Here is a 14,239-nt window from a genome sequence, read left to right on the forward strand (position 1 = left end):
AGTAACTACTACAAGATGACTAAAATCAATGCTTTTAGTTTTTTTTTGCTTCTTGGAGTAATGTGACTATGACATCATCAACTGAGTAGATTCTGCTGGAAACAATGTCGGCAGTATATTCACAAGGGACTCTTCCAACTGACTATGAATAATGCATTGTTACAAATCAAGTAAGCACATGTATTTTTGTAAGACACTGCTTTTGTAAAAAATATATATTGGGTATGAGTGCACAACATCGAAATGAAAACATTGTTGGATTTTAAAAAGTGTATCTATTGGAAATGATTCTGATCATAGAATATTGCTGAAGTTAACCGTTTCATAATTGCCCTCATAATAATACTCAGCAGTGTTGCTGCTGTTATGCAGTATGTTTCTGAAAACAAAAGGCATACATTTCCTCTGCTTTTGAGTACACTTTTGCACATTTTGGAGACAAACCACCACTTAATTGACAATACTGGTAAATATATATTTGTATGAAGATCTATATTATTTATGTTTCTATTTACTGTACACTATATTAGCATTTTAGTGAAAAGGAGTCATTCGATTTTAATAACAGGTGTTCAATCTTCATTATGGTTGCCCATCCTTTTTGATGACTAAACCAATAAATTCACAAAGATAATTAGTTTGCTAGAAACAATGCTGAGGTCATGATTATAGCCTGCAATGCACTGTAGTAAAAATACCAGGATGAGATAGTAGACTAATGTATCTTACCATGACTCAGATCAAGAGTGAAAAGAGAGTTATGGTTTCAGCTGCAGCCCTGTGGATCAAAGGTCCAAAGACCCCAAGTAATATTTTGATAACAAAAATATTACATTTAAAGTACAAAATTTCTGCAAATAATGAAACTGCAATGTATCATTTGTTGTATAATCCATTACTTTTACATTTTACATAGGGTGGGTGGATATTGTGGGCTTACAAAAATCTAAGCAATGCCAGTGATCAGGGCTTGGACTGTAGAGGTGTAACATCTCATTTACAAAGTCAAGAGTCACTCATACGTACCTCCCCTACACTTTAACATTATCTAGCCATCTTTATTTACAGAAGCTAATGACTAAATTTCTCTTACATCCCTGGGTAGTATTCCCCTCAGACCAGACAGTTGCACTGGCTACAGAATCTATAAAATAAAAATACCAACATGTGGTGTTCATTAGACTCAGCTAGTCTGAATAGGTCAATCTGCAGTTTCAATTGGTTTCTTCCTGAATGCAAATCAGGAATCCTTTAAATCAATGTAGCACAGAGTTTCTACATCTGAAACCTACAGTACATGTCTTCTGGTACCTACATGTCTAGCTACATTAGGAATTGTCTACTGCCGTTGTGTCAGACAATGTGAGATCTATGAAGTGATGGTAATACATATTAGATAAGATTTCTTGGAATGTATTGTGTTATCTATATGAACGTTAAGTATAATTTAATTAAAAACAAATAAGCATATAAGCACAAATAAGATCATTATCGGGCAAACAAATGCCGAACAGCTCTTAACTGCCTTAGTGAATTTAAAAACAGTTTAACTCTTATATAAAAAACCCACTCTAAAGTAGGACATATCTGAGCTCCAATATCTCCAGACATAAGCTTGTCAGCATTTCGTTATCTTGAACATGTTAATTGTAGCCTTGAAACACGTTCCTACCAATAGATTATTTCCATTTGTAAACCCATGCAAAACATGTACATCACAAGATGCATGCATGTTGGATTGCATATTTGCATTACTATGGCTATGAAAACAAACTAGGCTGAGCACATGGTGTAATCTAGTGCTGGAGTGGCTACAATGTCATCTTCCAACAAGTATTAAAAAGCAGCATAAGAACTAACATAAGCGAGAGCATGTGACAGGTGCTGCCCAGCATTTTCACTTGGGAGTTGTATGTATCGTGATTGGATGCTTTCACGAGTTGTATCCAATCAGAGAGCTGCATGGAGCTCTCACCAGAAAACCAGGGTCAAATCAAAACACAGCAGCAAACTGGTTAGTGCAGATATCATTGTATTGGGCAGGTGTTAAAGCAGACCAGAGCTAGCTGGTGGGTCCCTGTTGGAAAGGAAAGAAACATTGCGTGCAGTTCAAGTTTAATGGCCTCACCCTGACCACCACAGCTTTAGCAGCAGTTCAAAGTATTTTCAATTACTTTGAGATCTCCTTTCAAAGGGAGTCCCAGTGAAAACAATGTCCTAATATATGGAATGCAAAGGCCACAGTCAACACAATCTGATTTATCCATGTTGTCTGAAAAATCCCATGTTTTATTTTTCTCTACAAAATTTATGACAAGCAGAAGAGATCCTACTGTTGACACGAACATCTATTTTATAATTTTTTTTTCAAAAGTGAGTTTGCTTAAAACGAAATATTATCATATTGTATGTTAAAACTCACGCTTTTGAAACATACCCCTGCATGTACCTCTGAATTTGTGCAATGTTTAAAAAGACCATTTGCAATGAAAATAACACTAGGGAATAGGAAATCAAGTGTTTGGATTTCGTGGGATTGTGTGCATCTATTTTTTTTTAAATACACTCTTACAATAAGGAAAACAAAACTACTAAGAGGCAAGTTCTTCTGTAATTTCAAACAGTCTTCTGCATGTGACAGTGCAGTTTTCCTTGCTTCACATGTCCTTGACTTGACGATGCAGAAAATGTATGCTGATTAGTTGTATATTCCCTCAGCATGAAGACACACAAATGGCTGATTTCACAGACCCTAATTACCACTAGTCAGGCTCTAATCACTCCCTGCTTTCACTCGTTGTCTTTCATGGAGTTATACTAACAAAATAATATCTTCAAAATCCCTGATCCTTACATTTCAACTGCAGCTAGGTTCCAGGTGTAATGAAGCCATCTGTATTCCTATCGCAGCCTCCAATTACAGACGACCTTCTTCAATTCCTAGCAGCAAAACAGTGCGACAGGCATGGCGGTATGCACGCTGGCTATCTGACTGCTCCCTGTGGGTCAGGCTCACATGCTGCGCTCACCAGTTTGAGACGCTCTCTATTTCAGCTGTTGGTCAGACCCGACCATTTCCAGCGAGCACCACCTGAGGCACAGTCTGTGCTCCAGGGATGCTGCCTGTACTTTTCAATTATTAATAGAAAACTGCTAATAGCTTGGCCATCCCTTTCCTCCAACACAACGGGGGACACTTATAAGGCTGCATCAAATAATCCCATTCCTATGTATCATTCGCACAAAAGAAAATATTTCTAGGACAGATGATTGAAGCAGTACTGTTTTGGTAGAAAGGGAAGCAATATAGTACTACTGAAATACAATATCAGCTATTGATTGTTTACTGGACTAGGCCAGATGAGAAGTGTGCAAGCAATATTACTGTGCACTGCCCATATCAGGTAAACAAGGCCTAAAAGGCTTGCATATCCCTTAGTAGCTACTAAAAGTCAATTTTGCAATTTGTATTTCTATTTAAAATCTACACAAACAAAGCCAAGAAGCAAAATTATACCTATACTCCAGACATTCACATAATCTCCCTCGTAGATTACAATTAGGCAGAGTCATGTCAAGACAGGCCTATAAGAAGATGCTATAGTCTCTATTGCATTGGGAAAATGACTATGGTTTACATCATTTTAAAGATAGATACATAGCATGCATAGTATTTTTGACAAGTGTTCTATTAATAAGAGCGAACAGGCCCACCCCCACGCTGATAATCCTTTTGGAATGAACTGCTGTTATTAACCACCCACAATCTGTTTTTTAGTATCAGTCTACTGTTCTTTTTTCCCCCACTTTTCTCTAGAAAATCCTACCGTCTTGTTCTTCTCAAGCAAACAAGAGCAAAGGCTTGCAGCTACCAGAAGAAACGGACCACTCCCTGAGTGGAAAGCCAGTGTCCCCGAACAGATCTGCTTGTCACAGGAACGACTGACTAGGGCCTCCAGATAAACATGTGCCAAATGAATGCCTACAGCAGGGTCTTTAACACAACACAAAAGGAGGCCAGGCAGCGAGCATTGTGCAGCCTGGCCTGACAAACAAAACACATTCTTCAGCCTGCCAGACTGTCTTCAAAAGCTCTTCTGTTGTAACTGCGTATATAGCTGACAGATAGATAATTCTGCTTAGAAATACCCTCAACATTCACATATTTTTAAAAATGTAAAATCTCAAAAAAGCACTGACATACAGAGCAAACAAACAAAGGTTTAAGGCAAGGCCTTAACTCCCCACGTCACATACATCTGTAGGTGCTATAAGGATTTATATCAAATACAGTAAAATAGAAACCTTAACAGGCCCTGTATTAGGGAAGTATGAGTGCCTTTAGCATTCAGGGTTAAAACAGATTAAAAAATAAAAATAAAAAAATTTAAAGGTGCAATCAATACAAGTCCTCTCAAATAAGATTGGAACACAACCTGAAAATATTTACAGGATACACTACAACATGGATTTGGTAATGGAGATTGTGTGCCCTTTTACAGTCCCACAATACCAATGCGGCTTTGGGACATAATTTGAATTAAAACCAGTGATGCAAGAACAATTCACATATAATCGAGAGCAGCTGACAGAAATAATCAAAGCTCAGATGGAAAAAGCAGTCTCGCCACAGAATCAGGTCACTGTGCTGTGTAAATAGTTTTAGAAAGGTGGGTGGCTGCTGGCATAGTAATTAGCAATTGAGAAGCGCTGAAAATCTCAACCAAGCCCCTACATTCCTGGAAATCATGAAATGGTTGTGAAAATAGAACAAAAAAACACTTTTTTTTTTTGTGATGCAAATTCTAGGCCTTTGTCTCAACCCCACTGTCTGCAGAAGGTATTTATGTATGCGACAGCCACCTCCTCTAGCCCTTTTACAATGCAAGGAAAAGCAGGAATGACTCTATTAGTATTCATGACAACACTGGAACAAAGCCGCCAAGCCTCCAAACAGTGAAATAATGATATGAAAAAACTCACACAAGGTTTAAATGTACATACCATTTCAAATATTACTCCATTCTTCCTTTAGATGTTTTCAGTACATCTGCAGGATGCGATGCAAGGTGGTGCCTGACTTGACCCACTGCATGCCACTGTTACATCAGTTTGGATGATGCAGCTCATTATGGGAAAGACTGTTGCTATGGAAACCAAGCTGTTCTGCAGTGCTATTGGAGCTTGCAGTAAGTTGGTCCTCCGGTGAGGTTCAGTGTCTCAGATGGGCGTGGCTCAGTAACAGCACAGTAAAAAAGAAAAGACAGCTCTCCTGTATTTTTTAAATTTCTGTTTCAAAGCTGTGCTGCTGAATATTTATGAGACACTAACACACTAACACGCTTTACATCGTATTTTATTTCTTTTAAGTGTGAGCAACCTTATCAATGTTTCCTTCTTGTTGTGATGAAAATGTCATTTGTTTCTTGTTTGTTTTTCATTTTTGTCCAGGAGGATAGACAGATTTTTTCAAGCACAAACCTATAGTATATAATATTCTGTTGTTTTCTTGTGTCTATTCACTTCTGAAGGTCACATGGTTTCTTTGCAGCTAGAGCGAACCATGACACAGAAAGTGACTGACAGGAATATTGTAGGTAGCAGCATGTTTATATTCCCCCTTGTTAAACTGCCTGTATATAAACACCATCAGTCTTTAAAGAACATCTTTAGACATTGTCATTATCAACTGATTTTAAAAAGTATTATTAGTGTAATGCTAACATATTTGTATCTGTTTAAGCATTATAGTAGTAGGTTACTAAATTTGCAAAGTAATAAATTGTCAATTATTAAATTCACACCCTCATCTTAAAATATGTGGGAAACGGAAAGCAAAAAAGTGTGTTTTCCCTGATGCATAAACAGGTTGTCGCTTTGTGTCTGCTTCCATATTAAATTATGAAACCTCAAATGCGTCACTAAAAGATCGCGCCTAAATAAAAGCAGTTCAAATAGAATAACTTACTGGAAGAAAGATTAGGCCTAATGTGTAGTAATTGAGTAGCTTACATAAATGACATGTAAAACAGATTTACGCTAAAATGCATGCCTTTTTTACTTTCTTGAAAATCGCTAAATAAAAATTTAAAAGGCTCCAGTTCTAAATCTTTTACAAAATGGTTGTTGTCAAGAAGAGTCTTGGTATACATTTTAAATGAGTGTGCTGTTTACAGTTTTACCCTTTCTGTTTGGTTATTTATTTTACAAAGCGAAGCTGGATATTACTCACTGAGAGGAGATGGCAAGTGGCATAAATCTACAATCACAAAATGAAATGAATTTTCTAATTTTTTTGAACCAATGTAAAGATGTTACATTAATGTTATTAAATTAGCAAGAAACACCATAGGCATAGTTTGTGCAGATAGGACTAGTTAAATGAAACCTGATCTGTTTCATTATCATTTATACCTTAAAGGGCGTGTCCTGTATTCTACATTCCTCCATCAAGTAGACTATTGTGCATCTTTTCAGAAAGCAATCCAGTTGGTTTACATTAGTTAAAGGTAGTTTCGCCATAGTGACCAAAAAAAAAAAAAAAAAAAAAAACCTTTTCATTTGGAGTTTTACATGCAGCTTTAAGTTCATATATAAAAGGGCAGGGCCCACTGCACACAGGAGAAATACATCACCGGAATTAAAACAGCCTAACCCTACATCCAGAATTAAAACTCAAGATGGTTCTGCCAAACTGAGATTATAAACTGTGTGGTGAAGGAAAGCATTCTGAGGATTACAGTCACTGTGACATTCAAGACTCATGACCATTTCACCATTCTCTACACTACTAGGTACAGGACAGAAAAGTAGATAGCAAGCCAACCAATCTATTGTAAATCAAGCTCTGAACAGATGTTCTAAACCCCTGCTCTGCCAGCTCCCCCTGTGGGTGATGCCTGTCCATTTGTCTTTTGTTCTTGTTCTCGTTCTCTCTCTCTCTCTCTCTCTCTCTCTCTCTCTCTCTCTCTCTCTCTCTCTCTATATATATATATATATATATATATATAGAGAGAGAGAGAGAGAGAGAGAGAGAGAGAGAGAGAGAGAGAGAGAGAGAGAGAGAGAGAGAGTGAGAGAGTAAACGGTACCGTAGTTTGGGATGGCATCAAAACCCTAAAGTACCTTTTCAAACACACTTCCTTACAAAAAGTATGGTTAAACATACCAAAACTTCTTTTGAAGACACACACCCACATATATATATATATATAATATTACTATATATATTATATATATATATTATATATATATATTACTGCCTGCTGTGCAAAAGTCTTAGACATTTTGCATTGTTCTACTCTGATGCATTATGAGCATCAATAATTTACTCAAAGCTTCCACTAGTGTTTTCTACTGTTATAACAACCTTGACTTACATAAAGGAAAACAATTAAGCTTAGCTTAATTAGCTTCACTTGACTTTCAAGGTGTGGTATCTGAAGCATAATCAACAAGTACAGAGAAACATCATCTGCAATTGACAAACCCAGGACTGGAAGACTCAAAAAAGCTATCTAACAAGGATGAGCAATACTTGAAGATAATATCCTTAAGGAATAGAAAGAAGACAAGCGTTGAATTGACAACAGAACTGACCGAAGGTACAAGTGTCGTGGTTCATCTATCAACAGTCCAAAGCACCTCTGACCATTGTTCCATTGTCCAGTTTCTGTGTTCTTGTGCATATTTTAGCCTTTTAGTCTTGTTCCCCTTTCTTAACAGGCAACACATCCTTTAAGTCCTGATTTCAAGAGTGACCTTCGTACTGTTGATTTGATAGACAATGACACCTGTGCCTTCTGCCAGTTCTGTTGTCAATTAACAAACTTATCAGAACTGGAGCCATTTGTAGCTTTCAAGGTTCCACAACAAACATGCTGCTTAATCAATGCTGGCACTCTGAGTATGCTCCCATTCTTCAGTTGTAATTGCATTTAAATACTTTGATTTCCCATCATTTTAGAATTGGAGAATGCTCAAAGCAATATGAATAGAATCAGCATTATGAAATAAAAATGCTGATTGATTTTAAACCCTGGTCCACAGTCCAGTTCTGTTTTCCTATTTTTAATAGCTATAGCTAGTGTTTCAGAGGCTCTGTAAGTGTTGTGCCATGTGCACCAGAGAGAGATGCATACACGACATATTTAGTGCCCGGTTTATGCAAACTTTATTTTATTTAAGTTTATTTTTCTTTTCTCCTTAGTCTTACTAGTAATGGTGGGGTCTGGATTAATGTATGGTGATTCATGATTCTATACAAAGTGCATACATGTAAAAGAACACTACCCAATGCATGTCCTTACTTGAATCTCCTGTTGGCCTTTACTCTTCTCAAGTGATGCCATAAAGAACACAGTACTTTATAAAGGCATTGTATTCCACTGAGGTTATCAGCATGTTAACTTGCATTGTTGTGCTTAGTGTTGTTCCAAGATAGAAATGCAATACCTTTATGCTGTGTTATTGCATTGGCTAAAGTACACCAGGGTTTAATAAGCACAAAAGACTCATTTTGTTTTGTCGAAATGTTGTATTTTAGCCTTGGTATAATGCTAGACAAAGTTATACCTATGGCAGATAAACAGGTTCAATGATGAAATCCTGGAACACAGTTTTGTTTGTTTTTTTAAACATTGGGCAACCCCTTAAATTTTTTTACAGGGTAATTTTTTTAATTTTTTTTATTTTTTTACTGTAACTTTTAAAAGAAACACCTATCATAATGCAGCAACCTTTTAAAAAATGTAATAATAATGGTAATAATAATTTCTTTAACCATATGGGACACTGTGACTAGACTAACAAATAATTTTCAAGGATATAGGCAATTCTGACATTAACCACAAGATGGCATCAGAATGCTAACTAATGTTGAGTCAGTAAAGGAATTAGACAAACATCTGAAATACCTGTTAAACGGCACATTCTTTCGAGTAGGAAAGAGACCATGCGTCTCAAAACATCGTCACATTTAATGTCTGCCTGACTGTCCAGGATAGCCCCCTGTGAAACCGCCTTTTCTTCTTTTTTATTTAAACATTTAAAAAATCTCCTCCACTCTGACTTTATGGACGCTGGAGGTTTACTCAATGCTGTTTAATATTGCAGTAATGTGTCATCATACAAGGGGCCGAACAACAAAACCTTGGTCATCAAACACTAAATGTAATATTCAGTGGCACTGGAACAATTTTTAAAGTGGGGGTGCTGAAAGCCATTGAAAAAAACTAACCCCTGTATATGCCATGCAAAACCAGGGGGTGCTTCATGTTACTCCATTCACCCTTATTTGAAGCCCCTCATTTTGTAAATTGATAGGTCAACCCTAATGGTAAAAGGACCTTGACATGGATTGCTATGAAATATACTACAAAAACAAGAAGATTATTAATAAATATAAATGTTTGAGTTTATATTTGTTCTCTTGCCTGTTTTGATTTTTTTTTTTTTTAGCTACATCCTACTTTACATTTAAAGTCGGTAGTGGAGAATGCACTGAAGTACTGATGGGAAAGGTTACGAAGCCATTGATGAGCAAGGTTGTTGTGGTTTGTCTGTTTTTAATAGTTCAAAACTTCAGAAAGTGCACATCTGTGCTATTAAACAGTGTTAAATCATTCATTAGCATCTCTGACATATTGCAACACTGAGCAGTGGGACTTTACAGAGGAACCTTAAAGTAGAATGGCATTTTAATTCACAATTTATACCATTCAAATTAAACATGTACTGGATATGCTGCCAGTTTAAGTATAAAACAGTGTAATCATGATAGTGGGTGTGATACTTTGCTCATACTAGGCAGGGTCAGTAGTAGCCCATTTGGCTGATTAACTTGACTGCATTATTACTACAGAGGAACAAAGCAACACAAACGTCTCTCAAATAGTCTCAGGTGGGATTCAAAAGTATTCAGAATTAAATCTAAACATGAAAGCCATTGCCTTCTTTGAGTGTAATATTAAGACCAAACACAGGGTTGCAAACCTACTGCTAATAGCACCACTTACAACACAATATTGAAGGAGAAAAAATAAAAGAAATTAAAAAAAAGATTTTATTGCAGGAAAAACACAAAGTAAATCAAACTCTTAATATGAATTTCTCAAAATCATTTATTTATTACTATTATACATAGCAGAGGGTGTTAAAATCTTAAGAGTTTGTACACCAGTTTGAATGAGGCAGATCTTATCCTTGAACAAATACGTTTGCTTTGAAAAAACTACACAAACAAGTGTGCTAGCAGCTGCAGATTTGAACCAACCAATTTAATTTTCCCAGTTTCAAAGTAGCATTTCTAATGAGTAATAAAATAACAAGGGTTCAGCAAAGCATAAAAAATGAAACAATACATCCATACTATTCATGCATCAGATTCTCACCAACACTGGCTCACGGTTTAATCCACCATTTTACATTCTCTCCACCAAACTACACTTTCTCAAACACAACTTCTACAAAAAAGCAGCATCTCTTACAGCAAAGAAATAATCTGTACCAAATTTTAAAGAGGATAAAGCAATGAGTCTTGTTTATCATAAGATGGTGAATTAAGTACACAGAAAGTCAATTAAATCTAATTCAATTTTAGTACATTATACCACATAAAGAAATCTGAATATAAGTTTTACAAGATTATACATATATAGCCAAGAGGCTAGGTGTGAGTACCCCGTAGTATTTATTGCTACATTAGCAATGCTTCAGGTTTTTGTTTTGTTTTTTTTTCTGGTGAGGGTAACACACAAGTAGACATAGAACCAAAATAGTTAATAGTTCTGGAATAACCCTGAATTGGTTCAAAGACATTATAAACTAGATGTTTATGAAAAGATTTACAAGCTAGAATGGGAAATGGCGTGACCTATGACTTGGTCCCCCCCCCCCCCCGTATATGCTGCCCTCAACCATGTTAGGAAAATCTCTTTATGAAAATGCATTAGACTCAGCATGAAAGACCATCAGTGATCTGTTTTTGTGAAATAAAAACCAACATGCACCTTTGCTTAATGAACAAATGGATTTTACAAAAAGTCTATGAACCTGGATAGCATTACGACATCGTGAGAGCAACAAAAAAAAAAAAAAAAAAACAACATTATACTACTTTGTTATGAACATGTCCCCAAGAATTGTGCTGTGCATGGCAGTAGCATTAAGATTAGTGGGATGCCCCCCATAAAAAGAGCAGAATTTCCACAGGCTCTAGTATCAGTAAAGATAGAAGGTGCAAACATACTTAATGTTTCTAACAGTACACTTCTGCATTCTCTTTCACAATAAAGTTCCATCCCAAACAGTGCAAATATTTGGGAGGTTGCACAATACACCACAGCTGTGCATTCTCCCACAGACACAGAATGTTTGGACAAAGATTGATTGCCAAAAACAAAAAGCACATAAAATGCAGCCATTAAAACAGGCTGAATATATAATGATTACTGATTAAACACAAATATGATTCTTTGCTTAAAAAAACCCAAAAAAACACACAATTCCTTTATATAAATATCCGCAATGATTGAAGTTGTGAAAAGTTTCCACAAAGAGTTGCTAGGTGATCGCACTGAGGTTGCATGCAGCAGCCAAATTACATTTCGCAGCCTGCTGTGTTAGAACCAGAAATCTCTCCATTCATGCCCATATTGTCCCAAAAGGATCGAGAAGCAGTGTGCAAAGCAATTTCCACAGAATAAATGAGAAAGCACTGTCATTAAACAACTGTGCAGCTGAACTGTCTTGAAATAAAATGAATGTATGACATGACTTTAAAAGTTGCATATCCAGACATTAAAATCCATGTCTAATGGAAAAGCTACTGTTGATGTGTTCCTATTTTTTATTATTATTATTATACCAAGGGATCTGCTTGTAGTTGATGTTGAATTAGCTGAGGTTGTAGTGGAGGCGGCAGCTGCAGTGGTACCAAGGATTCTACCATGTGTCCAGCATTAGACATCTGTGTTGGTGGTGGTGCTGCCACAGGGTTGGACGTTTCTACAATTTCTCCATTGTAAAAGAAGTACTGGCACTGCTGAATAAAGGACTCAATGACAGACTGATTGAGTTTGGTGGTAGAAAGCGTGTCCTTGTTTTCAAAATCTGGTCTCATCAGGGTAGGCCAAAAACAGATGGAGAGATTATCTGCCGTCATGAAGTTGGTTCTGCTTTGATGGCTCACTCTGAAGGCAGAAAAATGAGAGAAAACATTTGTAAAAATTTCATGTCTTTGAATAATATTTTAAGTAAAACTTATGACATTAAAGATTAATATGTGATAATGTTGAATTAGATAACTCCTCAGGAGATACAAAACAACAAGTGATGGCCTACTCTCTTCTGGATCTCTATGGGAACAATCAAGGTAACATCTGCAGGACTGAATCCAAGTGGTCACCCTCTAAATGTAAACACTATGTCAGCTGGTCCTGCCCAAGGGCACAACAGCTAAAAACCCGCAGCTGCAGCTTTAATGACATCCTTTCCTTTCAGATGATTGGAACGGCTGAACAAAACTTTTGAGAACACATTTTTTGAAACTATTTTTAGTTTGCATTACTTTTTTTCCCCTTTATTCTCCATTGTACTAATTTAAAACAAAGAAACACTCACATAGTCTCCCAAGTTTCAGTAATGGTACTTTTTTCAACAATATAGCAAAAATGGGGGGGGGGGGGGGGGATCTGCAGCAGTGTCTCCAGAATTGCCATTATTTTTTTGACACTCTTCCAACAGCAATCTTGTCAACTGTGACCGAAGCAGATTTGCAACAAGGAGAAGCAACCTTATATATTGTACGTGTAAGGGATTCCGCTTACATGAAAGCATAGATTTCAATTATTTTGTTCAACCTGTGTAAATGAATATATTCTTTGCTTTTATGGATACCGTATAAGCCAATACTGGATGGTAGCGCATTATATTCTTTTAACAGTTTTTCTGAATGATCTGCATTTACACAGTTATAGTGTGAATGTAATGGCATAAATGTCCATGGAGTCTAATCTTGCATTCCTCTCATGTATATCAGATTGTGCCTCTAGACGGCAATTAAAAAAATTGCCAGTACTATAAATATTCTATTTCTGAAAGAAATTAGTTTAGGATGCGTGGCGCTGCACGAGCAACGCTGAAAAAGTACAAAACAAACGTCATCTGTGTTAACCCTAGTAAAATGAACTGTCGAGGCACAAAAATATCCCTTAGGTTATAATTATTAACCTCTGTCAAAAAATGAACACACATACACATTCACAGAATCCAGTTACAGATGGTTTTCTTAAATAATGTATCACCTGCTGTTTGAGGATTTTGATCAGGATCTTCTCAGCTAACTAATTCCTCAGCAGTGCGGTTATTATCCTTCAAGATTTCGAAACTGGCTGTATTGGCAACTTAGTTTCAAGCTGCTTCATGCCTCAAAAACACATTAATGTTGACCTTGCCTTCAGCTAGTACACTTGCTGTCTAGTGCTCCCCACTCCTCTGGGCAGTTTACAGGCAAGCCTGTTGAGGCCCAGCCAGTCTACAGGGGTTGCTGGTTCGCTGTGAGCCAATGACACCTTGGCCTATCTAAGCCCCCCCCCCCCCCCCCCCGGATGGCGCTCTGCCAATGGCGCGCCGCCCCCTGGGAGCTCCCTTCCGCAGTCGGCAGAGGAATAGCCTGGACTCGACCCGGCGACCTCCAGGCTATAGAGCGCATCCTGCACTCCATACGCAACTCGGGAGCCCCCTGGTGCTATATTATGATCTACTTATTAACACACCAGCCTTTTCTTTACGCGTAGATAAGAGGCAGTTTGTACAACACAGAAGTTATAAATATGCAAGTTTTCAAGATCACATACGATACGTTCCTTCAGGTGAATTTCAGAAGCAACAGTCGTTGTTTACATTTTAAAGGTATATTCTCTCTTTTTTTTCTTTTACACCTTCAATAGGAAATGTACGTGGAAATAATTTGGTTCTTTGTACATTTAAAAGTTTATGAATCAAAATCAAATGGTTGACCAATCCAGTATTTCAGTAAAAAAAGATGGAAAATACCTAGCTTGTAATTTGTACAATACCTGTACATACCTGATACAAAAAAGTGACTACATACCGGTTCAGGTGACCAATGACATACTTAAAAACTTCATAGTTCACAGATGGGAATTTCTTCACTATTTCCTTGAGGACCTGCAGACGCTCTGTTCTGTCAACTATTTCTGTAGAAAAACAAAAGATG

At 37.0% G+C, this 14,239-nt stretch overlaps 2 protein-coding genes across 5 annotated transcripts in view; both read right to left on the bottom strand.

The window, feature by feature from the left end:
* Positions 1-5,086, bottom strand: part of LOC121324116 (A-kinase anchor protein 6-like) — a 115,607-nt gene extending 110,521 nt beyond the window's left edge. The window contains exon 1 of one of the 2 annotated variants that reach the window (XM_041265598.1): positions 5,005-5,086. The gene's annotated coding sequence lies outside the window, so the exon portion shown is untranslated. Of the gene's footprint in view, positions 1-3,827; positions 3,920-5,004 lie in introns of those variants that run through there. The other variant, XM_041265600.1, reaches the window with a different exon arrangement.
* A 5,017-nt stretch (positions 5,087-10,103) lies between these two features.
* The window catches only part of LOC121324228 (rho GTPase-activating protein 5-like), a 34,851-nt gene continuing 30,715 nt past the window's right edge, over positions 10,104-14,239 (bottom strand). For all 3 annotated transcript variants that reach the window (XM_041265883.1, XM_041265884.1, XM_041265885.1), the window contains 2 exons: positions 14,114-14,219; positions 10,104-12,191 (listed from right to left, as the gene is read on the bottom strand). In XM_041265883.1, coding sequence (XP_041121817.1) covers positions 11,861-12,191; positions 14,114-14,219 — 437 coding nt within the window. In that variant the 3' untranslated portion in view covers positions 10,104-11,860. The remainder of the gene's footprint in view (positions 12,192-14,113; positions 14,220-14,239) is intronic.

This window comes from Polyodon spathula, chromosome 12 (genome assembly GCF_017654505.1).
Source record: "Polyodon spathula isolate WHYD16114869_AA chromosome 12, ASM1765450v1, whole genome shotgun sequence".
NCBI lineage: Eukaryota > Metazoa > Chordata > Actinopteri > Acipenseriformes > Polyodontidae > Polyodon > Polyodon spathula.